Source organism: Neomonachus schauinslandi, chromosome 10, assembly GCF_002201575.2.
Source record: "Neomonachus schauinslandi chromosome 10, ASM220157v2, whole genome shotgun sequence".
NCBI classification, from domain to species: Eukaryota; Metazoa; Chordata; class Mammalia; order Carnivora; family Phocidae; genus Neomonachus; species Neomonachus schauinslandi.
The window spans coordinates 113,973,937-114,001,645 of NC_058412.1; the positions used below are offsets into that span (position 1 = coordinate 113,973,937).

The 27,709-nt window shown below is 46.6% G+C and overlaps 1 protein-coding gene across 1 annotated transcript; it reads right to left on the reverse strand.

Annotated features, from left to right (window-relative positions):
• Positions 1-8,223: 8,223 nt before the first annotated feature.
• AHCY (adenosylhomocysteinase) lies at positions 8,224-21,904 on the reverse strand. The gene is made up of 10 exons (XM_021689020.2): positions 21,800-21,904; positions 16,588-16,778; positions 15,403-15,478; positions 13,549-13,698; positions 12,320-12,432; positions 11,648-11,855; positions 11,472-11,559; positions 11,254-11,371; positions 10,201-10,395; positions 8,224-9,122 (listed from the first exon to the last, which is right to left on the reverse strand). Exons 1-10 carry the CDS (start codon positions 21,825-21,827, stop codon positions 8,991-8,993), a joined length of 1,299 nt encoding a protein of 432 aa, XP_021544695.1. The 5' UTR covers positions 21,828-21,904; the 3' UTR covers positions 8,224-8,990.
• Between the last annotated feature and the right edge of the window lie 5,805 nt (positions 21,905-27,709).

The following is a 27,709-nucleotide window of genomic DNA, read 5'->3' on the forward strand; positions in this document are numbered from 1 at the left end:
CATGATCTCAGGGTCCTGGGATAGAGCCCCAGTCGGCCTACACCCTCAGCGGGGTGTCTGCTTGAGGGTTCTCTCTTCCTCTCCCTCTGCCCCTCTCCCTGCTCACATGCTCTCTCTCTCTCTCAAATAAATAAATAAACCTTAAATAAAAGAAAAAGAACGTGACCTCTAAGAAGTTATTACCACAAGTTATCCAGTTAAAGTGTCCCATGTCCAAAAGTAAATTTTCAATAGATGTTCTTGTTAAAGGAAAAAGATTAGCATTGATTTCCAATTCATGGCAGGTATAATACATGTTATTAGACCATTGAAATACCATCTCTTTGGATAGTAAATATCCATTAATCCATGAGGGTGTATGTGTTGCCAGAAGTGCTGTACTATAATGTATTTATTGTGGTACAGCATCTGTATCATATGCTAATAAGCTTTGACCCCCTAAAAGTCTTTTTTTTTTAAGATTTTATTTATTTATTTGACAGAGAGACAGAGAGAGAGCGCACGAGTGGGCAGAGCAGGAGGGAGAGGGAGAAGCAGGCTCCCCCTGAGCAGGGAGCCTGATGCGGGGCTCGATCCCAGGACCCTGAGATCATGACCCAGGCTGAAGGCAGATGCTTAACTGACTGAGCCACCCAGGCACCCTGACCCCCTAAAAGTCTTAACAATGAAAGTTTACATTGTCCTGTATTGTCACAACCTGATGGTCTGGAGGTGTCTAATTGTAAGAGAGACTCCATCCAGTCAGAAGAATACTTTTTCCTGCTACACGAAATGCTTCTGATATCATTCTGTGCTCTCTCCAGTAGGTTATTGATTCTGCAGCAATTATTTTTTAGTTGTTCTCTTATGTAGAAATGTCTAAGATCAAGTAAATTTTGCTGGAGGGCCTGAACTTTATGGTCAATGTTATAGTTAAATTCCAGTTGGTGGGCATGATAATCATGCATGGTTGAGATAGTGGAATGTGGTTCTCTGAATGCTGAGGAGATCTTGGAACCTAAACATCCTACTGGATTTAGTAGCAGTTCACATGTTTTTTAAATGCAAATAGTTCCTGCTTAAGAGTCTAGATGTCTGCTTTCTGAATTTCAGAGAAAATTAAGTTGGAGGTAATGCCTAGCCCCACCCAGGATTGTAGGCTTTCTAACTCTACCGATGGGTGGTTGGTTGGGCCATTCATGGGTGGTTGTTCCTAGCTCTGTGGCATAAATTTTACATTCGGGTTGTAAATAGAACAAATTGAGTTGTTCCTTTTGGAAGGTTATTTCCAATCTCTGTGGCATAGGTTTGTATACAATTCTCAGAGGGTTAAGTAATTAGGTTCAAACATATTTGGCTTGAGTTTTGGTGGTGTGTCGCATGTCATGCGTCCATTGTGGCTTCCAATGGAAAATTCTCATACACACCGTGTAGTATTCCAACATCCTCTCTCAGTAATACATGGGCCTGAACTATTGGGTAGTACACCACATTTGTCAAAGGTGATTCTTTTAGCTATGTAAACTGGTATAGATGAATCAGTTCTGGTTATATTCTCATAGATATGGTGCTGTGCTGACCATGTATTTTCCATGCCTTGTGCATCTGATGGTTGGATCAATGAAAAGAAATATTGCTGCATATCTGGATCAATATGTGTCACTAAATTTGCATTAAAATCACTTCCCAATGTTTCCCACCATGCTGGTGATTTTCCTTGTATAATTGAGGTTTTATTAACCAAAAGATAGTAAAAATGTATTGGACGTAATTGTTATAAAGGACATATCGGTATGATCTCTTCCTTTGTTATGTAGTATAGGTTGACTTCAGATTTTGATATTAAGGTAGCATTGTATATGCCATTGAGTTGTCTTATACCCCGTAGGTGTGAAAGGACCTAAGGTGACTGGACTTAGAGCTGCAATGCCTTTAGCTGCTTGCATCATTGCTTGACACAGTCCCCTGATTGACATGAGTGACTCCATCTTGCTCTGTACACTGCCTCCAAAACCAGGGAATGCAGACCAGCTAGGCAGAAAATACACATTAAGGACCCTCCAGTCCCTTACCCTTTCCCCCTTTTAAGAAGCTCCCCTGCCCGCCCCTCCCCCCCAAAAAACAAGAAAGGCTGAAACTCCTTACACGGTCTCACTGGGCTTTCTGTCCTGGGAGGTCTGCAGATAGAAATTGGGGTGGCTGGTTGTGACATGGGTCCCTGAAGCCAGAAGTCTCTGGCCTGAGAATCCTAGTTTTAGGAGGCTCCTAAACAAAGGTACCACTTGTGCCCACTCCTCCCTTTCTCCTAGGAGTTTACAGAGATTCTGGGGCTGGAAGGAATTTCTCCCACTTCAAGGCAAAATGAACACTGACCATTCGTCCCAGGCATTTTTAACCCTGATGGTCCAGAGTGTGTACTCCCAAGTAAGAAGCAGGAGTTCAGGAATACTTCCTCACTCCTCGCCCCAGCTCTGTCAGCCCAGTAACCAGGCAATGAGCCTAGGCTTGGTGAGTTGGCAGCAAACTTTGTCCTGGTTTATCAGAGGCGCTGTCACCTAAAATGTCCCAAGCTGTTGCCTGAAATTCTGTCCTTAGAGATTCTTTGAATCTGTGAGAAACTGAATGAAGCATTGTACCTTTGAAAGACCCTGGAAGCAGGAGCACCTGAGATACTGGGGAGAGAGAGGGTAGAGGTGGGAGCAGGGTCTATGAGGAAGGACCAGCCAAGGTCAGGGGTCACATGGAAGCTTGAGGGGCAAGGGCTCCAAATGACAACATCTACTTTGCACTTCATGGCTGGGGGCATCCCTGCCACTAGGGAGAAAAGCTGAGCTGTCACCTATCTGTGCTGTGCTGTGATTTCCAACAAGAAATCAATATAAGCAAGAAAGAGGAAGCAGCAAACAATGGTGGCCTAAGAAGATGATTTTTTTTTTTTAAAGATTTTATTTATTTATTTGAGACAGAATGAGAGAGAGAGAGCACATGAGAGGGGGGAGGGTCAGAGAGAGAAGCAGACTCCCCGCCGAGCAGGGAACCCGATGCGGGACTCGATCCAGGGACTCCAGGATCATGACCTGAGCTGAAGGCAGTCGCTTAACCAACTGAGCCACCCAGGCGCCCCTAAGAAGATGATTTTTAAAAAGCCTGTGCACAAGAAAGATCCTATGTGACAGAATAATGTGGAGCAGTTGCCTCAGCCCTGATGACTACCATGTTTCTTTGTCCTTACACATGAGGATAGTGGGGTGAGCACAGGTGAGGCTACCCCTCCTGGCCCACTTGTCTACTTGGAACCTTCCAGCTTTCAAATGCCTTAAAACTCTCTCCTTTCCAAGGACCTTTTCCCAACTAGAGACCCCAGTTGTGTCTGTAGTGATATAGTCAGTATGGAATGGAGGAGGCAAACCGCAGACCCTGGACTGGATAGAGCACAAGAAAAAGGGTGGACACTCCAGGCTAGGCTGGTGACACAGTTCTGCACACCAAGTTTCTGTGTTTCTCTGGGCTTCCATTTACTTGTGTGTAAAAGGGGAAATAATCATTTTTGCTGTTCTCATTATAAATCTGAGATATTGGTGCTTCCTATACCTTAAAAAGACAAGAAACAGGGCGCCTGGGTGGCTCAGTTGGTTAAGCGACTGCCTTCGGCTCAGGTCATGATCCTGGAGTCCCTGGATCGAGTCCCGCATAAACTTGCTCACCTCTTTCTTCTTCCATGCACCATGCACCAAATATAGTTACAATGGGGGTGGGGTGTATGTGTTGAAGGGGTTGAAAGTGGGGCAGGAATGTCCTTTGTTTTATTGGTAAAAATCTTCAAATGCTTATGTTCACTCCAGAAAGCTTTCCCTTAATGGCTTGCAGAGAGACAGTTCCTGTTGCCAGCTCTCCCAACTGGCTATGGGAGTTGTAGAATCTGGGAGGTGGCACCACCTAATGGTGATGATGATGATGGTGGTGGTGGTGCCTTCCTGTTGCCTGGGGAGCCCAGCAAATAGCTTCACTCCTTAAGCACCTGAAGGTTTCCACACTCTCCAGAACTCCTCTTTAGAATTCCTGGACCCAGTGGCTGCATAAACTGCCCCAACAATAATAGACAACTCCAGAAATACTAATATAATGATAATGATGATGATAATAACTTTTCCAAGTCACCTAATTTGGTGAGGTCACATTTGTAAGCCATTGGGTGAACTGATTCTTCCCCAAATCAAAAAGCAGAGCTTTGTAACTTTGGGGGAAAGTTTTCTCTCTCCCTTTCTCTCTCTCTCTCCCTCCCCCTCTCTTTTTAATAAAAGTTCAATCTCAGTCAAATTTATTTTTTTAATTTTTAAAAAATTTTAATTCCAGTATAGTTAACCTACAGTGTTATATTAGTTTCAGGTGTACAATACAGTGATTCAACAATTCTATATATTCCTCAGTGCTCATCAAAATAAGGGTACTCTTAATCCTCTTCACCTGTTGCACCCACCCCCCCCCCCCCCACCAACCTCCACTCCGGTAACCACCAGTTTGTTCTCTATAGTCAAGAGGCTGTTTTTTGGGTTGTCTCTTTTTTGTTTTGTTTCTTAAATTCCACATATGAGTGAAGTCATATGGCATTTGTCTCCCTCTGACTTATTTCACTTAGCATTTTACCCTCTAGATCCATTCATGTTGTTGCAAATGCCAAGATTTTATTTTTTTATGGCTTAGTAATATTCTGAGGTGTGTATGTGTGTGTGTGTGTGTGTACCATATCTTCTTTATCTATTCATTTATTGATGGACACTTGGGCTGCTTCCATAATACAACTATTGTAAATAATGCTACAATAAAATATAGGGGCGCAATATCCTTTTGAATTAGTGTTTTTGTAGTCTTTGGGTAAATACTGAGTAGTGGGATTACTGGATTATGTGGTAATTCTATTTTGAATATCCTGAGTGGGTCTCAGGAACAAGAATCTGGATTCCTGAGGTTTCCTGAAACTTTGGAGCCCCCCAAAAAACAGTGGTGACCCCTGCCTGCTGTCTCTTCTAGTTCCCACGGGTATCAACAGGCCCACATGACCCCTCCAAGCTCATTACTTATCCCCAACATGACTTGAAAAGGATGCCAGCTAGACCCCAGCCTAGTAGGGCCCTGTCAACACAGGGATGTGGGCAGAGGGGCCTGGTTGGTATTCAGGAAAGAGCTCTGATCTGGAGGCAAGATGGACACCTGGATCTGCAGATTGACTTTGCGTGTCACTTAAGCTCTCTGAGCCTCGACTTCTCCATATACAAATGCTGGATTTGGCTGTATAGATGCTCTAAGGCCTTTCCTGGTTCTAAGAGCCTATGGTTTTTCTAAAGTATTGTCTAATTTTCCAAGTATTCTAAATTCTCTGCCCTCAAAACTGCTCCTTCACACCCACTGTGCTTGACACAACACTAAAAACTTGACATGAAACTCTTCATACATGTTACATCATTTGACCCTCAAAACAGCCACCTGAGGTAGATACTTGTCCCTGCCCCAAGTCACATGGTGTTAACAGCAGACCCACGTCTCCTCCTTTCAAAGCCCAGCCCCCTGCTCCACAACCCCCACCCAACCCCCAAATGCCTTAACCTCCTTTCTCCATTTCCTGGGGCGGGGGGCAGGGGGGGATGCGGAAACAGCCATGACCAGGTTAGATACTACAGGACCCTTAGCCAATTCCTTTTCTCCCCATGAAGCTTTGATGGTGGAGCCCAGACATCAGGAGTGGGGATTGGGGACATAGGAGACACATCATCTTTCACTGTAGGTACCTGGTCAGTGTTAGACATGTGACAGATTAGCAGACCTGAGATCAGAGGCAAGGCTGAGACCAGATGTAAAAGGAGGGGGTTGTTTTTATACACAGTGTAGTTTTGAGTTTACCTGAGGCCATCCTCATTTCTACATGTAAGTGTACAAACATTTGTGTCTTAATGAGTGAGGATGTTGCTCGAAAGATACTTATACACAGTGTAGGAGAGGGTGTTTAAGAAGAAAGATTCTAAGAACTGGCAGGACATTTCCAAAGAGGAAAGGGAAAAAAAAAAGGCCTGGATAACAGAAACCAGAACTCCTGGGAGACTGGAGGTGGGGGACTGCATGGGATCTCACAGGAGGGAACTCTAGAAAGGTTATTTCCTAGGTCTGGGAGGAGGCGGACTTGAGGGAAGGGAATGTGCTTACACAAAGGCAGGACAGGCGCCTGGGTGGCTCAGGTGGTTAAGCGACTGCCTTCGGCTCAGGTCATGATCCCGGAGTTCCGGGATCGAGTCCCACATCAGGCTCCCTCCTCGGCGGGGAGTCTGCTTCTCCCTCTAACCCTACCCCCTCTTGCGCTCTCTCAAATAAATAAATTTAAAAAATCTTTTAAAAAATCTTAAAAAAAAAAACAAAGGCAGGGGCTTCTTGGAGGGAGCAGCATGACTGCCATGTGTCTAACCTCTGGCTCAGAGGAACAGTGGCCTGCCCCTCTTTTCCACTGAGAAGTCATTGTCCCAAAGACCACAATGGTAGAGTTGCTGAGGTGGGTGCTGTGGGCAGCACTCTCTAGTGGAAGTCTTGCCTTTAGGGGATCTGTATTACAGTTCCAGAGTTACTGATCCAAATGTTGGGAAGTCCTAAACCTGGGCCTGTGGGTATGGATAGGGCTTGGATCGGGGCTCAGAATCCTACCTAGTACAAAAGCCAGTTCACTCTCATGGCCCCTCTCAGAGCCTGTTTCCTGATCTGTAAAACAGGAATTCAAGTCCCTACAAGGTTATCACAAGAAATAAATAAGCACTTTCTTAGCACAATGCCTGATGAACAATTAGGTATGCAAGAAACAGCGGTGGGCATGGTAATGGATCTTTCTGTTTGACCATTAGTGTTGCAATCAGTTGAGAAGTGGGTCCTATGTCATTTGTTACTGGTAATCGTTGAAGTACCAAAATTCGTAAAATTATTTACAGTGGAGTCATATCATATATGCATACAACGTCTTGTATGATCCGGAGTCAGGCCACTTGGCCTCTCCGAACCTCTGCCCTCATTAGGAGGACATGGGAATAATAATACCACCTCATAGCCAGAGGCTGAGAATACAAAAAAGAACAAACCACATTTGTGGAATGTTCAGTCAAGTAGGGACATTTCAGGAGTCTGTGCAGCTCAAGAATTAAAACCAGAGATCTCATCTTAGTGTTCAAAGCCTATCCTTCCTATCCCCCAGGCCACCTTTCGAGCCCTTTACCTCAGAGCTCCCCCTAACTACAGCCAAACAACTCCTTCCTACCCCATCCCCTCAACTCACTCTTGCTTAGCAGTTCTTCTGCCTGGAATGCCCTTGCCGTCAATTCCTCCTGTTAAAAATCATCAGTTCTTTCAAAATCCATTTCAAGCATCACCTCTTCCCTGCTGCCTTTCTCCTACTACTGGCAGGGACTGAATTCTAAAGCTGGGCAGAGAAAAAGGAATGCCAGCAGATGGCAGCTGTTTTGGAAGTGCATTCTCCCTCTAGCTTGAGATCCCAGAAGGCTAGGGTCAGGTCTCAAATATCCCAATATCCCCATCAGGCCCTCCATCCAGTGAATGACCCTTAGAATAGTCTCCAGTTACCCTTTCCAGGTAGGTTCTTGACTTCCAAGACCAGCACAGAGTTCAATATACGACCATTTCAGCAAATAGGAGAGACCTCAATTTCCTGTAAGTGGCCTTTTATAAACTGTGGGACTTTAGGAAAGACATTTAATCTCTATGAGTCTCCACTCTCAACTATAAAATTAGGGTAACATTATTACTAAGCTTATTGTGAGAATAAAGAAAATCAATTATGAAGCACCTAGCATCCAGTAGATGCTCAATAAATAATAGCTTCCCCCCCACCCCCACCGGCAAGTAGCACTGGATCAACCCAAAGTATAAAGGGGGAGAAAAAGAAAATATGAAGGGAACACACAAAAATATATGGTAGAAGAAAAAATTTGAATAGGGATTACAGTAAATATAAGTGGGCTAAATTCACCTGTTAAATGATAGATTAGGTTAAAAAACAGGCTGTTTACAAGACATATCTCAAGAGATAGAATTCTCTCTTCACTTTACCCATTCTTCCAAGTCCAAAGATTTGCCTGCAGCCTTTATCACGCCACACTGCAGACAACCCCTTGTCTTCATCAGCACGCAACTATTACTTCTTACTCATGCCATATATTGTTGGCTGTAGATTATCTACATAATAAAGGCTCAGAATTCTTTTAGGCACCAAAATTTTTATTTACCCACCTTCCTGCTCTCTTTTAACATTACAAACGTTAATTAAACATTATAAACCAAATTAATCTTTTTGATCCAGGGTTGTGATAGGAACCATCATGTTACAAAGAGGTGGTAGATCTATGCCTGCTTTTAATGATTCTCTGGCCTCTCTCAACCTCTGGCTGTCACTTCTCTTATCCTTTTTTGGCTGTCCCTTAACAGTATATTCTAACCTCTGTAAAATAGAAATTGAAAGTACTAACCTCATTGTTCTGTGAAACCTCCCCCAGCACTAAGGCGGGCTCTCAGGGGCATCAAACCCTCAAAAGTTCCTCCCTGTTCTCATCTGTCATGGGCTGAGGAACCAGTGAACCAGTAAACTAAGAACATGTGTACAAAGTCCATAGGCCAGGTGAGGGTCTAGATGGTAAAGTGCATGCACTTTGTGGCCACCATTGCTGACTTCCAACCCAAGTAAGGACTAAGTGAGCAGTTCCAAAACCCCTGAGCTCATGGTTCCCTGTGGGTATCTCCTGTGTACTTCTATCATGACCAGGGCTTGAGAAGGGGCTTCTCAATTCCCTCTGCCACACTCACAACAGTATGAGGGATGCACCAGAGGCCAAAGACAGAGTGACTAGCTCTGGGGAGTAAGTGGGGGACATTAACAAAACTATCTCAAAGTTGGTGCCATTTGCTCTTGGGGAAGAGAGGTGGGACCCCAGCAAGGCCAGCAGTTATAAGGCAAACAAAAGGCCTGGTTCTCAGTAGCGGTAATGATCAGGCTTGAAGGGGCCATCACGGGACAAGCCCAGGTACTGAGCCTGCTTCTCAGTCAGTTTGGTCAGCTTCACATTCAGCTTACCCAGGTGGGCTTCAGCCACTGCTTCATCCAGCTGGAGAGAAACACAGGAAGATCTAGAATCAGTGCCATGCTCTGGGACCCCTTACCTGCATCCAGCTACCAACAGAGACAAGAATTACTCTTGAAGTATCTGTCATACATGTTGTAACACGTATGTGTACATATTACCTCATTCTATCCTCACAGCCAGCCTCAGTGGATGTGGTTTTTGGCTGCCCAGATCTCCTTCCTCACGAGGGAATCATGCAACGTACCCCCCTCCAAGTAGCCTTGGTGAGACCATCAACTACATCTCCTTCCTCACCCTCCACCAACCCAAGCAACCAGCCAAATGCTGCTCTGGAATTTATCTATGGACAGAACATATTTTCTATGACAGAGACAGGGATTCTTCAATTTCTGTAACAGGGAGGGAATCTTAAACAGGGAAGGTATGGGTCTCAGCTCGTCAGTGGCAAGTCTTTTTGACAAGTGAAGTGAATGTAAAGAAAACAGCCACGACACAGAGGAAGATGAATCCCTAGGTCCACTGTCTGACTCTTAGACTTCTCTGTTATATAGCCAAGAGTTCCCTTTTAGATTAAAATGGTTGTGATTGTTTTAAAATATATCCTTAAATTCTTTGTCCATAAATTCATAATACCCTTTCCTTCAAGAGGTAGAGCCAATTCCCCACTCTCTGAGTGACTCACTTCTAATGAATAGAATAAAGCGGAAATGATGTTGTGAGACTTGGAGACTAGGTCCTAAAAGGCACTTGCAGCTTCCTCCTTTGCTCTCCCGTAGATCACTCACTCTAGGGGAAGGCCAGCTGCCACCTCGTCAGGACACTTAAGCAGCCCCATGGGGACAAACCCATGTGGTGGTCCTCATCAGGACACTTAAGCCCTATGGGGATAGACCCATGCGGTGAGGAACTGAGACCTGCCAACACTGACATGAAGTGAATATTCCAGCCCCAGTCAAGCCTTCAGATGACAACAGCCACTCTCTGGGAGTCATTCCCTGCTTTTGGGCCTCAGTTTCCTCTTCCCTTAAATGGAGAGAATGATTTCTGCCCCATGGAGGACCCTGGGAGGACCCCTAAGAGGGCAGAAATCCAAACCCACCTTCTTGGGCAGGAAGTGGACCCCAACAGAATACTTGTCTGGGTGGGTCCACAACTCTATCTGTGCCAGCACTTGGTTGGTGAATGAGTTGCTCATCACAAAGCTGGGATGGCCCGTGGCGCAGCCCAGGTTGACCAGCCGGCCCTCGGCCAACAGGATGATCCGGCGCCCATTTTTCAGCCAGTAGCGGTCCACCTGCAACAGGCAGAGCAGCAGTGAGGGTAGGCGGGGCACTCTTCCCAATGTCCATCCCTGCCTCATCCTACCTTCTTGTCCAGCAGGCCTTCCTGCCTCCAACAGTGTCTGTGAAGGGACTGGACTGTCCTAGAACAACCCCCAGCACAGGGCCTGGCACTCACCATTAGTAAGATATTAATATTATTAATATTAAGAATATTAATATTTATTAAGATATAATGTTTATTAATATTTATTGTAGCTCTGAGCTACAGATCTCACGGGTCCCGCTGTGAGAATTTAATGAGCTGACACGTGTAAAGCACTTGACACATGGCTTGGCAGATACTAAGTACTTAGTAAGTATTAGCTGATGTTGTTATTATTATTGCCATGTGCCCTGGGCTAAGAGCACACACAAACTAATTTTATATGTATATATATGTGTGTGTGTGTGTATGTGTGTGTATAATTATCACATTTGATCCTACTAACAACCCTATGATTTAAGTACTATTATTATCCTCATTTCACAGATAGAGAAACTGAAGTTTAAAGGGTTAAGTTGCTGCACTTTGAGCCTGGACATTTTGAAGACAAATCCCATGTTCTCAATCATCATGCTTAGTCAAAGTTGGAGTGGTGCTCAACCTTAGCTGCACAGCAGAATCATCTTGGGAGCTTTAAAAAAAAAAAATGGGGATGCCTTGGTGTCACTCTAAGATTCTGATTTAAGTGGCCCTAAAACCAGGCCCTCGTCCTCCCCCATTCCACTGCCCAGGCTGCCAGAGCCTCCTCATCTACCCTCCTTGGTGACCAGCCCACAAACACATCCCCCCCTGTCTTCCATCTGCCCACCCTGCTGGGGCTTCTCACCTGGGGCTTGATGTTCACCTTCTCCACAGCATTTTCGTTCAGCCACTTGACATCAATCTCCACGTCAAAGTGTCCAATGTTACAGACAATGGAGTCATCTTTCATCTGCTCAAAGTGCCTGTTGGGGAGTGCCGACCCATGGAAGACTGTCAGGGACAAAGAGCAGCCCCAAGCCTGCCTTCTTCCTCGCTCCCTGTGACCCCCAACAGGGCACCTACCGGCCAAGGATGATGTCAGTACAGCCTGTGGTGGTGACAAATATGTTGCCCTCCTGACAGGCCTCATCCATAGTTGTCACCTCATAGCCTGTGCAGAGACGGTGTCCATGGGTCATCCAGGGTGGCCCTGCCCCTCTGGCCCCAGTGGCTGACATCCAACCCTTGCCCTATCGTACCCTCCATGGCAGCTTGCAGTGCATTGATGGGGTCGATCTCCGTGATGATGACGCGGGCCCCAAAACCCCTCAGGGCCTGGGCACAACCTTTGCCCACATCGCCATAGCCTGCCACCACTGCCACCTTGCCTGCGATCATCACATCTGTAGCCCGCTTGATGCCGTCTATAAGAGACTCCCGGCAGCCATACAGGTTGTCAAACTTGCTCTGAAAGAAGAGGGGGCAGAGGGGTGGCGGGGGCAGGCAAGGCCCTGGGGCCTCGGACCTACTCTCAGCATCTTGGCCTAGTGGGTCTTGGGCCGATCACTTCTCGTGACTTCTCCCCACCAGCTAATGTGCTCATATGCCCCTTGTTCGGATCAGCCCAAGACGTTCTCCCTCGCCTTTCTATGCCAGTCTAGAAGGCTTCCTAAGGATCAACTGCTAAGACAGATTGCCTAGAATCTGCTTCACTTTAAAGCTCTTGCTGCCCAGCTCTAAAACTCATGGTATTGTTCCTCCCTCTTTAATGCACTTATTACCCTCAGTCACTTATTACCCCTTTACCCCCCCCTCAAATGAGGGCTTCAAGTCCCTAGCCTACAGCCTTCCCAGGGGCCTTTCTTCAGAGGCCTACTCCTGAGCTGCACTGGGAATGAACAGCTGAACATGACACTGCCCCACAGACTCACCTTGGTGACAGAGTCATTGACGTTGATGGCAGGCACCTTCAGCTTCCCGTTGGCCATCATCTTGTATAGGTTGTGGACCCCCGTTGTGGTCTCTTCAGAAATGCCTCGGACGCCTGGACAAGAGAGGAGGGGATGAGGCTAAGGCCAGGAAGGGATAACGGCGGTGCCTCTGGGATGAGACCCCGAGAGCCTCAAAGAGCCCACACCTCAACTCACCCAAATTCCTCATCTCTGCCCCCAAAAGCTGCTTTTCTTTCTGGGTTCCCATCTCTGACAGATACCAGTCACCCAATCCTCCAGGCCAGCATGCAAGACGAGTCACCACCATCACCAGGCCTAAGGATTCTGTCTCCCAGCAATCCCTAAGCTCTCCATTCCTACTGCCCCCGCCCTAGTCCCTGCCACCATTATCTCTTGCCTGGTCTCCCAGCCACGACCCATCTTCTACACAGAAGCCAGCAGCCATTTTTAATGTATATATTTTCAGATAAATCTTTTCTTTTTTTTTTTAAGATTTTATTTATTTATTTGCAAGAGAGAGAATGAGAGACAGAGAGCACGAGAGGGAGGAGGGTCAGAGGGAGAAGCAGACTCCCCGCTGAGCAGGGAGCCGATGCGGGACTCGATCCCGGGACTCCAGGATCATGACCCGAGCCAAAGGCAGTCGCTTAACCGACTGAGCCACCCAGGCGCCCCAGATAAATCTTTTCAATACCACCCAATTACTTCTCTTTGCTCTCAGAATCAAGCCAAACTCTTCTCTCTTGGCCTGTTAAGTCCTTACACATCTGCCCTTAATTAAAGCTCCAGCCACACCCTGCAATTCTCCCCAGTGAAGGAAGCTGCCAAGCTGGCTTCCATTCAGTTTCCTGAATAGTCCATTCTTTCCTGCCTCAGGGCCTTTGTACTCACTACCCCCCCTCTACATTCCTTCCCACCCTGATTTAACAAAGCCCTGACTCCTTCCCAGCTGTTCCCAGCCCTGGCCTTATGCTTGCCCTCAAACCAGACCTGAGCCAGGCCTCCCCCCACTGCCTCAGCCCCACACCATCAGAAATCAGGAGGACAGGCCCCAACATGTCTGCAGGAGCCTGCCATCTTCCCATTTTCCACAGAATGGGCTGCTCTAGGCAGTGGAGTTCTGCCAGGCCTGCTGCTTTCACATGGGCAAGCAGGCCCCATCTAGACTATCAACACCCTTGCCCACCCACCTACCCTACCCCACTTACCTGACAGGAGCTGTGGGTACTTGGTGTGAATGAGGTTGGTGAGGTCGCCTCCGTCATCCAGAATCATGTTGAGGGGCCCGTCCTTGAAGTACAGCGTCTGCTCGATGCACCACAGGTACTCCTCGTCCGTTTCACCCTTCCAGGCGTACACTGGCGGTCGAGCGGCACAGTACATCAGGGCCTGGCCCTCCCCACTGATGCCTGCTCCGGGGAACCACCTGAGCACAGCCAATTCGATCTCCTACCAAATTCCCATCCCCAGCCACCTCCAGCCCCTCTGAGGACTCAGGCGGTGAAAAGAACAGAACTTGGAACCAGATAGATCTGAGTGCAAATCCTGGTTCTACATTCACCAGCTGTGTGACTTTGAGCAAATCACTTTACCTCTGCGAGCCTCAGTTTCTTCATCTCCAATAGTACTGCTTAAGTGAGATGGAAGCCAAGTACAGCCCCCCCAGATATAGGTATCTGGAAATAATTATTTCCTTCCCCACCCCCTTCTGTCTGGGCCCCAAGGACTGGGACATCAGCCTAGTGACCGGGGCTCCCACCCACAATGTCTACCGCTGGAATGAAGGTGCTACAGGATCAGTGAGCCACACTTAGGTGGACCCACGAGCCAAGATCCAAGATGCATTCTGCACTGGAAGGACGTGAGGGCCCAGCAGTCTCTGTGGTGGGTTGTCCTGGGCTAAGTCTGGCCAAAGAATTATTATTATTATTTTTTAAAGGTTTTATTTATTTATTTGACAGAGAAAGACACAGCGAGAGAGGGAACACAAACGGGGAGTGGGAGAGAGAGAAGCAGACTCCCCGCCAAGCAGGGAGCCCGGTGCGGGACTCGATCCCGGGACTCCAGGATCATGACCGGAGCCGAAGGCAGTCGCCCAACCAACTGAGCCACCCAGGCGCCCTGGCCAAAGAATTATTAATAGCAGCTACTATGCATGGAGCACTTTCTCTGTGCCAGACATTAGTCCGATGACCTCATGCTCCATCTCATCCTTCCTCACAGTAACACTCTGAGGCAGGCATGACCATCATTATCATTCACAGATGCCCAGAGAGGGGCTAAAAGGTGCCCAGGTCACTCAGCATGGGCATTCCAGAATCCAGGACTCCTAACTGCCAGCCCAGACTGGGTCATTGATGTTGGGCTCCCATGAATCTCCTGTGAGCAAACGAAACTGGCCGAACAGGCCCAGCTGCCCCCTCCCCCAAACTACAGCAGACAGTGGTCTTGAAAACAAGGCCTTTCCCAGAAAAGGGTCATGGAGCCAAATAAGGCTAAGGAGTGGGGGACCTGCCAGTCCAGGCTCTGGAAGGCTCCTCCCCCACCCAAACCTATGGCTGGTTAGAGGGAATTGTGAATGTCCTAATTAATCACCATCAGAGCTAACCACTTCCCTCCCCAAATCCCAGCAGACGTGTGCCTGTTTCTCTAGCAGCTTGTGATAAAGTCTTTCCTCAGCCCCCTAGACCATCAGACCCTAGGCAGCGGACCTCTGAGGCTCTTTTTCTGCCCGGTATCCCTCCCTGATTCTTTTGGAAATAGGCCTACATCTTCCTTTAAGGAACTTCCTCTCCTCAACATCATGTGGTTCCCAATCATAAGAGCCCACACCCTCCCTGGATACATGATTTGAGATGAGCCAATAAGTGCATTTCATAGGATTTTAGATGACAGTGGGACAAAACAACTCTTTCCTTAAATTACTAGACTAGAATTCTTCAACCATGACTCCTCTCACCCGCCATGGGAAAACCTGTCGCAGTGGGGGTCAGTGAAGCAAACAGGGAGAAGCAGAGCCCCAGCATGCACTCCCACACCCCTCGGCAGCAAACAGGACCCACCTGGAATGCCAGCCTTGGCAATGGCAGCAGCTGCATGGTCCTGGGTAGAGAAGATGTTGCAGCTGGACCACTGCACCTAGAACGGCCAACAAGACACGGCTGGTCACAGACAGCTTATCCACTGGGTAGAGATCCAGCAAAGCCCTGCATCGAGGGGGAAGAGGCCCGGCAGGTTCTTCAACCATAGGCTGGGGACAACTGGTGAGTGGACTGGAGCCAGAGCATTAACGAAACCCAATTTAGGTTTTAAAACATCACCTGGTGCTGTGTGGAGGGCAAAGGGCTCCACAAGGAAGCAAGGAGACAAGTGAAGAAGCTGCTTTAAGAGTTCAGACCAGAAATGCAATGACAGCAGTGGAGGTGATGATGGATCTATTCTGAAGGTTGAGATGACAGAATTTGCTGTGGGATTAGTTGTTGGGGAGAGAGAAAAAGGAGTCGGGGATGAACTGAGAGAACCTGGAAGGCTGGTGTTTCCATGTACTTACATAAGGAAGACTGCAGGAAGAGGAGGGGAACAGGAAATCATGAGTTTGGACATGTTGAGGTTGAGATGTCTATTAGATCTCTAAGTGGAGATGACTGACACATCAGCTGCTGGATACATAAGTCTGGAGTTGCAGGGAGAAGTCCAGGCTACATATATACACGTATATTTGGGAGTCATACAGACAGTATTTAAAGCCATAAAATCAGACCACTGAGTGTGAATGTTGAAAAGAAATAAGAGGTACAAGGACTGAATGTTGGTATACTCTGTTAGTTGGTTTTGGCTGCTCTTCCTGCCCCGTCTTGGGAAACCATCTTACTCCAAAACTCCCAGAGAGCTTAGAAGAGCTGCCAGCCATTGGTACTTATAACCCAGGCTGAAACAAGGAGAGCACACCCTCCTTCTGGCACCATGATTGCTCCATGGCGGGCATGTGACCCTGGGAGGGCCAATGAGAGGCAGTCCTTAGATGACTCAGGGGGACATCACCGTTGAGTTTTTGCTACCCAGAGCTCCTCAGTCAGGAGGATGTGAGCTGAAGGAACTCAAACTATCTTCCAGTAAGGGCGAAAATATGCATAAGAATAGTCACCACAAAGGGTGGTGGCACTGTGACAAGCTTGGAGCCCCTGCTGGACCCCAGGGGCACCGCATTGGACTTCTCCACCCCCCACAGGAAATGCTGAGGGCCTCACCTCTGCACCCAGGGCCACAAGGGTCTCAATGAGGACAGCTGTCTCCACAGTCATGTGTAGGCAGCCAGCGATGCGGGCACCCTTCAGGGGCTTAGAGGCCGAGTACATCTCCCTCATGCGCATCAGGCCCGGCATCTCATTCTCCGCGATGTCCAGGGCCTTGCGTCCCCAGGAGGCCAGGCTGATGTCGGCTGCAGGGCCAAGATGGATGGGAGTTCCATGAGCCGCCTCCTCCCAACCACAACACACCACCATTCTCACTCATCCACTTGCGGACACAAAACACTAAAGTGAGCAATCTGGTCACAGCACTCTCACTCATTCAACAAGGACTTATGGAGCCAGGGCAGTCAAAGACAGACACGGTCCCTGCCTAACCCCAGCTTACAGCCTTGTGGGAGAACACATGTAAACAAAGAATCACACAGGTATGTGAAAATTACAACACAAGTAAGTGCCCCTTGAAAAATAGCTATCAGCCTATAACATACCTCCCACTACCCTTTTTTTTTTTTAAGATTTTATTTATTTATTTGAGAGAGAATGAGAGAGCAAGAGAGAGCATGAGAGGGGGGAGGGTCAGAGGGAGAAGCAGACACCCCGCTGAGCAGGGAGCCCTGAACTGAAGGCAGTCACCCAAGTGAGCCACCCAGGTGCCCCCCACTACCCTTTCTGATGTCACCTACCAACCCCCTCATTCCCTAAAGATTTTGGCTCCCGGCGCTCCATCTTCCAAGTCATCATTCTGGAGACCCACCTAAGCTCCCCTTGCCTGTACCTGGAAGGTAACTGCTGAATTTGGCAGTTTGTTAGCAGGATCATCGGACTGCAACGCTCATCTACAAAGCCTCTGGCTTTGATGTTATCAGTAATGAGAGTTATATTTTGGCTTCTATCTGCCAGCCCAAATGTCTCAAATTTGTCCAAATTCTCAGACAGGAAAGAAGAATACTATAATGAGCTCTCTCACCATCTCAATACTCTTCTCTCTAATAATCTCACCCTTTCTCTCTCCCAGGCCACACTAGCCCATTCCCTAGGTCAGTGGTTACAAACTTCCCTGGTAAGAGTCATCAGGCATACTTGTAAATCTCCCCTGGAAAAAAAGATTCAATAGTTCTAGGATGAGGGGACTCCTGGTGATTTTTATCTTTAGGGAAATTTAGATCCTGCCAATCACCCCAAGAGGTGGTGGGTGGGAGGGAAAGGACCGTAGAGAATTTAATAGTAACAAATAATAAAACTAAGTCCATGGGACGCCTGGGTGGCTCAGTCAGTTAGGTGGCTGCCTTTGGTTCAGGTCATGATCCCAGGGTCCTGGGATCGAGCCCCGCGTCGGGCTCCCTGCTCAGTGGAGAGCCTGCTTCTCCCTCCCCCTCTGTCTGCCGCTCTGCCTGCTTGTGCTCTCTATCTCTGTTGAATGGATAAATAAAAATCTTTTAAAAAATAAATAAATAAATAAAACTAAGTCCGCTTCCTACTGTACCTCTAAACAATTTCAGAGAAGAAAATATTCCTCCCTCATGGGAGGGACAACTCCCACAGTGCCTCAATATACACCCCCTCCCCTTTCACCCTCCCACCCCACCCCCACCCATCCACCTTGGCAGGCCATCACCAATTCCGACCCCTCTTTGGAAATCTTTTTTTTTTTTTTAAGATTTTATTTATTTATTTGACAGAGAGGGACACAGCGAGAGAGGGAACACAAGCAAGGGGAGTGGGAGAGGGAGAAGTAGGCTTCCTGCGGAGCAAAGAGCCCGATGCGGGGCTCAATCCCAGGACCCCGGGATCATGACCTGAGCCAAAGGCAGCCGCTTAACGACTGACCCACCCAGGCGCCACCCCCTCTTTGGAAATCTTGATTTCAAAACCAACTCTGGCCATGTCCCATCTTTCCAATCCTCTCCCTCTGGAGCCCCAACTCCAATAAGGGCAAAGCTGATCAGGTCAGAACCTCTAAGGCATTAATCCTACCAATTTCCACAGTCCCTCACCACACCACCTTCTATTCTCAACTTCTTCCACAGTTTTAAGATTCCCCTGTTCCCTCTAAAAACTCCTTGGCAAAACTCCCACCCTAGTTAAACCCAACCCTCCCCTGCACCCAAGCCAGTGAGCCCAGCAGGAGGAAAATCACAACCATATGATGATGGTTGCACAACTCAATAAATTTGCTACAAATCATTGAATTGTACCTTTAAACAGGTGAATTTTATGGTATGTCAATTATACCTCTATAAAGTTGGGTTTTTTTGTTTGTTTGTTTGTTTTTTAAAGATTTTATTTATTTATTTGACAGAGAGAGACACAGCGAGAGAGGGAACACAAGCAGGGGGAGTGGGAGAGGGAGAAGCAGGCTCCCCGCAGAGCAGGGAGCCCGATGCGGGACTCGATCCCAGGACCCTGGGATCATGACCTGAGCTGAAGGCAGTCGCTTAACCAACTGAGCCACCCAGGCGCCCCTATAAAGTTGTTTTAAAAAATGCATTATGTGGGGGCGTCTGGGTGGCTCAGTCCGTTAGGCTTCCAACTCTTGATTTCGGCTCAGGTCGGCTCAGGTTATGATCTCAGCGTTGTGAGATTGAGCCCTGCGTTGGGCTCCATGCTCAGCGTGGAGCCTCCTTAAGACTCTCTCTCTCCCTCTGCCCCCTACCTTGTACTATCTTGCGTGCGCACATATTCTCTCTTAAAAAAAAAAAAGAAAAATTTAATCTTTTCCTACTCTGTCCAAACCCTTAACACCTCTCCTCATCAACTAATGACCTCACTTCAGAATTCATTGAGAAGAATTCAGAACTATGCCATATTTCCTTTGTGCAATCCACTAGTCCTCCTCCTCCGTAACAATAGATCAAGCACTCTTATTTTAAGAGAACAGTCTCTGCTGGATGGGGCTTGATCCCCTGTCCTCTCACCTTGCAGAACTTCACTACTCCGCTGAATCTGTTCTCAAGGTCTCCCAAGACTGGCCTGATCCTACATCTAATGGCCAATTATCTATGTTCATGTTTCTCCCTGAAGCAATGCTCCCACTAATTATGTCCTCCTGAGGATTATGCCTATCATCCTGTGGTTTTCTTCCTACCTTCCTGCCTCCTCTTCCTATAACTGACTCTAATGCTTGGAAGACTTCGGGGCTCCATCATCTCCCTCTTCTCTCTTACCAGATGAGCTCATCACATTACAGTTTTAAATACCTTCCCTACGGCAACAACTCCTATGTTATTTCCAGCCCAAACTTCTCCCCAGGATTTAGAACTCCTATAATCCAATTTATCTACTCAGCATCTCTACTTGGATACCCACCCAGCTGGATCTACTATGTGTCACATTTGAGCCCTTGGGACTCCTCCTCCCTGTGAAACTTTTACTTCCCCAATCTTCCCATTTTAGGAAATGAAACCATTTGACCAGCCACTCCAGACAAAATCTTAAGATTTCTTGATTCCTCTTTTCCCCTTTCACTGCCTCCCCCTCTTCCAGCCCCTCAGCAACATTCCAAATGGGCCCTCAACCCTGACCAGCTGATCTTGCCACAGTATGACAAGCCCCCATTCTAGCTCAGGCACTGATGAGACCTTGACTTAACCTTTCTGGGCTTCAGTTTCATGGGGGCAACTGGCTACTTGATAAGCTACTATTTACACAAAATCTTTTTTTTTTTTTTAATTTTATTTATTTGAGAAAGCACAAGCCAGGAGAGGGGCAGAGGGCAAGGGAGAAGCAGACTCCCAATGAGCAGGACCCCAACTCGGGGCTCCATCCCAGGACCCTGAGATTATAACCTGAGCCCAAGGCAGCCACCTAACCCACTTAGCCACCCAGGTGCCCTATTTCCACAGAATCTTTACAAGTCCTTCCTACTAGTGCCTCAGTTTCTTCCTCTGTATAATGGGATAAAGTCCACTTCCAAAGACTATTTTGTAAACACATGCAAATCACCAAATACACTGCAAGGGCTCCAAAAATGCGGATGCCTTTCTCTAGGTTTAATGGTCTTTTTTTTTTTTAAAGATTTTATTTATTTATTTGAGAGAGAGAGAATGAGAGAGACAGAGAGCACATGAGAGGGGGGAGGGTCAGAGGGAGAAGCAGGCTCCCCGCCGAGCAGGGAGCCCGATGCGGGACTCGATCCAGGGACTCCAGGATCATGACCTGAGCCGAAGGCAGTCGCTTAACCAACTGAGCCACCCAGGCGCCCGGTTTAATGGTCTCTTGAATTTACTTTAAAAACTGCTAGCAGCCTGAACAGGTTCGTGCTGAGAGTTCATTAGGTTTGCTCCAAGTGTGTTCACTTACATACAGTGGTGAAAAGGTGTGCTTAGAGGCCTTCAAGGCCTACGTTCATACCCTGCTCCAACACCTCCCAGCTGTACGATCTTGAGCAAGCTACCTTTATTCCTGTTTCTCTGCATAATCATCATCAAATGAGAAAATAATAGTCCCTTCCCTAAAAAACCGTGAGAATAAAATGAATTGATGTAGAATAAAGGTCAAAGGTGGTGCCCATCCCATAGTAAACGCCCATGAAACATTAACTGTCAGTTTATCAACCTCAATCCATAGGACAGCAAGGATTTTTCTAAGCACTCCCAATTTTCTTCGAGATTCTCTGCACGACTGTCCCTGCTGACCAGGAGAGTGACCCCAGAGGTTGAGTAACGAGCCCAAAGTCCCTTGTGGGTGGACTAGTGCAGGCCTCTGGCTCGCTCTCCAGGCCTCTCCTCCGCACCCGCCTTACGGACTCCAGTGCCCTCGCCTTCCCTACAGGAAGCCCAGACCGGCGTAGGCACTTGTTCGGGTCCACCCAGCTGGCCAAGGGGCCGGTCCAGGCCCAGACGGCAGGATCTTGGCCTCCTGGAGTAGGTCCCTGCAGGTGCCAACAGTCCCAGGCCGCGGCCAGGTGCGCGCTCTCCGGCTGGCCCAGGCCTCCTCCAGCGCGACACGCCGCCACTTGGCGGCTCCGCAGCCCGCGCCCCTGCACCGGGCCTCGCGCGGCACGCCGGGACTTGTAGTCCACGGCCGCCTCCGACGACCGGCTCGCTGCAACACGAGAACTCCAACCCCCAGGCGGCCTCGCGCGGCCAAGATCAGCCGAGCCAAAGATTCAGGGGACCTTAAGCGCCCCGCGAGGGCCCCGCGGCCGCCTCCCCGACAGACCCCCGGCGGGCGTGGAGCCGACCCAGCTAGTTGCACTCCTGGAACTCACCGACTTTGTAGGGCAGTTTGTCCGACATGCTGGCAGAGTTTCCGCACAAAATGATGGACGAAGGGAGCTGGCCCTGGGGCTAGGGACTGGCACAGGAAGGGCGGCGCTGGGCAGGGATGTGCGGTAGGCGCTGGCGCCTTTAAATAGCCTCCTCTATCTTGCATATTCATGAGTCCCGCTAGCGCTGAGTGGTCCGGGGCGGGGCCCAACGCAAGGTGGGAGGGCGCAGGGGCTGGAACAGACTTCGAATCCTGCTGAGAAAAAAACCCGATTTTGTCCGCGGTGGGTCTGGAAGAGAGCTCCGGGAGAGGCCTGAGAGCAAACCTGAGGCTCCCTTTCTTTCATTCGTTCAGCCGGGAAATCCATAGTCAAAACCTAGTGAAACTGCTATTCTAACCAGCTCACCTCCCTGAGCCGCAATTTCCTCATTAGTAAAATGGACCGAATGATACCTACCAAACGGATTATACGTAAAGTTGCAATATGTCAGGTACCCAGCACATCCCAGATAATTCCACCCTCCCCTCCAGGTAACTGCTGTTATGAGTTTAGGTAAATTTGCATGCATTTTACTACTTTTACTACATATGTGTGTATCGTTAAACGTTTCATAGAATTCTTTCTGTATTTAAGACCTTTATATAAATGGTACCATACTGTACTTAGCCTTCTGCAACTTGCTTTTTTCTGTCAGTATTACATTTGTACGAGTCACGCATATAGCTAAAAATGTACTTATTTTACTTTTGCTGCTGGACAGCATTTCATGTATATGTTCCATGATTATCTGTTCTATTTGCTGATGTGCAGGTTATATACAGTCTATCGCTATTGCATACATGGAGCAATGGACATTTCTGTACTTGTCTCATAGTGCACACGTGTGGGTGTCTCTGGCGCAGAAATGTACCCGGGGGTGGAGTTTCTGGGCTGACATATTTGTAACTTTCCTAGATATTGCCAAATTGCTTTCCAAGGTAGTTTTAACCATTTACCACCACCCCCCCCCCAGTATTATCTGAGAGGGTCTGTTTTTCCATATCTCTGTGACCACTTGTCAGTCTACCAAATTTTTGTTGCCCTGATGGATGTGAAAATGTATCTCTTTGTATTTTTAACTGGCCACCTGAAGACCCTTTAACATCTCTCAAGGAACCCTACCCCCCCACCCAACCCCCCAGCTGCTGTCTATTTTCTTCCTCCCCTTCTCAAACTTTTTCAGAGTTGTCCCTTTCCGGATCTGCACTTCTCACCTCCCACTCAGTTCTCAGCTGTGTGGCCTCTACCCCCAGGTCTTGGCTGAAATTTTTGCAGCCAAGGTCATCAGGAAACCTGGCTGAATCCAACAGATGTGCCTCAGCCTGCATTCCCACCCTCCTGCAGCACACAATAGACCTTTGGCTTTCACTTTCCTGTCTCTCCTCCCAGTATTTATTCCTGTTCACTCAGTTCCTTCTCTGACCTTAGCAGCTTCCTCTTTCTCTAGTGCCTTTAGATGTTCCTTTTTCCTCTTGCTCTGCTCCTTCCTCTGCCATTTCACCCACACTTATGGCTGTTGTGACCGTTTGTGTCAAGTTGATCCATGTGTCCGTGGATTAAAACAGTGCCTTATGCCAGAAGCCACCTGTTTCCCTTCTCAATCACGTGCCCCTTCTCCCCACCCTGCGAGTTATTGCTACAGTGAATTTTGTCTTAATCATTCCTTTGCTTTTCTCTCTTTTTTTTCCCTTTGCTTTTCTTTCTTTTTTTTTTTTTTAAGATTTTTATTTATTTGTTTGACAGAGAGAGACATAGTGAGAGCAGGAACACAAGCAGGGGGAGTAGGAGAGGGAGAAGCAGGCTTCCCGCGGAGCAGGGAGCCCGATATGGGACTCTATCCCAGGACCCTGGGATCATGACCTGAGCCGAAGGCAGACGCTTAACAACTGAGCCACCCAGGCACCCCCTTTGCTTTTCTTAATGGGCCTTACTACCTATGTGACTGTCCCTAAACAGCAATTTAGTTTTGACTGCTTTTTGCCTTTGTATAAATGAAATCATACTGTATATATTCTTCTGCAACTTGCTTTTCTCTCAACATGTTTTTGAGTCATTTGTGTAGATGGTGTAGCTATGGTCATTTATTTTCTGTATAATCCACTGTATGAATGAATATACCACAATTTACAATTCATTAAATTGTTGATGGGCCCTGAGTTGTTACAGTTTTTTCTACTACAAATAATGCTGCTCTAACATTCTTCAGGTATGCTCATGTCCAACTTAGGTAATACGAAACTGTTTCCCAAAGTGGTTGCATCAGTCTATACCCCCACCAACTCTGGATAAAAATTATTGTTCTGTCCCATTACCAGCACATCCTGTTATCAATTTTTATTTTTTGCCAACCTGGCAGGTATGAAATGATCTCTTATTGTGGTTTTAATTTGGATGTCTGTGACTACTAATGAGGTTGAGCACTTATTCATATGCTATTCATTTATATGAATCCTATCTGCAATCCTTTCTCTGTAAAAGTTCCATTCGTGTCTTGCCCATTTAAAAATAGATGGTTTGTTTTTCCTTTTCAATTAATAGGAATTCTTTGCATATTCTGGGTACATACCAATCGAACGTGTTGCAGATATCTTCTCCGGGTTTATGATTTATGAATTTCTCCTGTATTGTCTTCCCAAAGTTTTATGATTCAAATATGTATGTGGTTGGTATGAGGTAGGAATTCTGTTTCATTTTTTTCCCCATATGAATAAGCATTTGTCCCAGTTCCACTGAGTGTGTCCTTTCCCCAGGGGCCTACAGTGCCATCTCCATCACAGATTAAATGTCCATAAATACATGGTTGTTTTTGCACTCTGTATTTTGACGCATTGATCTATGCCAACTCTACCCTATTGAAATGACTAAAGCTTTACAGTAAATAGTAAATCTTTTATTTTTTAATTTTTTCTTAGGTAAGCTCCATGCCCAATGTGGGGCTTGAACTCATGACCCTGAGATCAAGAGTGGCATGCTCTACCAACTAAGCCAGACAGGAGCCCCTAAAGCTTTCTAGTAAATCTTGATATCTGGTAGGGGAAGCCCCCACCCCCACCCCGGCCACCATGTTCTTCAAGAGTATACAATTTATGGGGTGCCTGGGTGGCTCAGTCGTTAAGCGTCTGCCTTCAGCTCAGGTCATGATCCCAGGGTCCTGAGATTGAGCCCCGCATCGGGCTACTTGCTCAGCGGGGAGCCTGCTTCTCCCTCTGCCTGCCACTCCCCTTGCTTGTGTTCTCCCTCTCTTTCTCTCTCTGACAAATAAATAAAATCTAAAAAAAGAGAGTATACAATTGGTAAACAGTGATATACACAGAACTTAAGTATTATACAGATGAATTTTGACAAATACATACATCCATGTAACCTATACCCCAGCAAGATGAGAGAGTATGTATGAGGATAATTTTTTTTTTAAAGTTTACATGGGGGCGCCTGGGTGGCTCAGTTGGTTGAGCGACTGCCTTCGGCTCGGGTCATGATCCTGGAGTCCCGGGATTGAGTCCCGCATCGGGCTCCCTGCTCGGCGGGGAGTCTGCTTCTCCCTCTGACCCTCGCCCCTCCCATGTTCTCTCTCTATCTCATTCTCTCTCAAATAAATAAATAAAATCTTTAAAAAAAAAAAAAAGTTTACATGGAGTGGATGTATCACACAGGTTTTTCCATTTTTTCACTATTAGAACTGTGATGAGTTTTCATTCACACAGAGTTCTCTATATATTTTGGATCATTTCCTTGAGGGGAAAAATCCTAGAATTTGGAGTAACTTGATCAAAGGACATAAGCAGAAAGAGAGAAGCAGGCTCCAGGCTGAGCAGGACCCCAGGATCATGACCAGAGCAGAAGGCAAATGCTTAACCAACTGAGCCACCCAGGTGCCCCTGAACATAAGCATTTTTAAGGCTCCTCCTGATTTTATTGCCATAGCTTCTAAAAATTATCTGTGGTGTCTGAGTTTATGTTACTGCATGTTTACCAGCATCTATATTATCCTTGTTTTTGTTTGGGTTATTTTTTATTTTTTTATTTTTTTGCTAATTTAGTAGGTGAAAATGATACATTGTTGAAATGTACCTTTCTGCACCATTGGAACAAAATGTTCCTGCTCCAGAATGAACCTAGCGAGAACATTCCACTAGAAGTTGCCCACAATCTATCTGATTCTGTGCTTATATATAGCACAGATACTTTATTTTCCAGTTTGTTTCTTCAGAAGTGATTTCCATCCCCCTTTCACTGTCATCCTTCTCTGGTGGAGAGAACTTCCACCTGGCCCATTGCCTGTCAAGTCTCAAACTTCCTTGTCTGTGCTCCTGCTGTGAACCTTGGGGAGGCACATCCTCTTTCTGAGCCTCATTTTCCTCTACTCTAAAATGGGAATAAGAATAATAATATCACTTTAGAGGGTTAGTGCTAATCAAAAAGTACTTTACCTTCACATGGATACAGCAATTTACAGGTTACAAAGCACTTTTAAGTCCATTTTCTTACTTTGGAAAATTAATAAATTTTTCTGTTAAACAGATTATGTGAAATGTAAAAAAATATAGAAAAGTATAAAAAAGAAAAACTAATTCAGAGAGATGACTATTCAGAGACTATGACTATTACCTTTTTGATAAATTTCCTCCTGGTGTCTTCTCATTATATCTATATGCTTTCTATATCTGAGATCATATTGTATAGACTGTCTTATACCTCTTTTTTTGAAGATTTTATTTATTCATTTGACAGAAAGATAGCGAGAGAGAGAGAGCACAAGCAGAGGGAGAGGGAGAAGCAGGCTCCCCACTGAGCAGGGAGCCCAACCAAGGGACTTGATCCCAGGACCCCAGATCATGACCTGAGCCGAAGGCAGTTGCTTAACCAACTGAGCCACCCAGGCGCCCCTATACCTCCTTTTTTTATACCTAAAATTATCACGTGAGCTAGCTTCATAATGCTCTCAATTTGTGCCTGGTTGTATTCAAAGTGCTTCATAAATAGTAGCTCATTTAATCCTCATAATATTAAGTAGGTTTTCCTCACATTGCAAATGAGGAGACTGGCACAGAAAGGTTAAGTAATTTCCATAGTTAACACAGTTAATAAGTAAACTAGAATTTCAACACAGGTGGTCAGACTCCAAAATTTGTTCCTAACTCCTATATTATGCAGTTTTTCTTATTACAGAAATTCCATCCTATGGATGTATCACAATTTATGTAGCCAAACATCTCATTTCAGTTTCCCTGAAATAACATGTCCCACCTTTGATACATTGCGGCTTCAGATAAACAAATAGAACTGCTTGCTTAAGGAATATCAGTATTTGTCAAAGTCCTTTTTTTAAAAAATATTTATTTTGGGTGGGAGAGTGTGGGAGGGAGGGGCAGAGGGAGAGGGAGAGAATCTCAAGCCGACTCCCCACTGAGCGCAGAGCCCAGACACAGGGCTCCATCTCACAACCCAGAGATCATGACCTGAGCCCAAACAAAGACTCGGTCACTTAACTGACTGAGCCACCCAGGAGCCCCAATATTTGTCAAAGTCTTGATCCAACTTGCCAAATTACCCTCCAGAAATTTGGTTCTTATTCTTGATACTCTCCAAAATTGGGTATAATTATAAAATTTCAAGTATTTTCTAATTTATTGGGTGAGAAAAACTTGGCCATACAGCCTCCAACCATAAGCATTATCCTTTTTTAATAAACTTTTTATTTTGAGATAATTGAAGATTCGCATGCATGTGTAAGAAATAATACAAAGTGATTCCCATGGTCCCTTTATCCTGTTTCCCCCAATGATGACATCTTGTAAAACTGCACAATATCACAACCAGGATATTGACATTGATACAGTCGAGATACAAAACATTTACATCACCACAAGA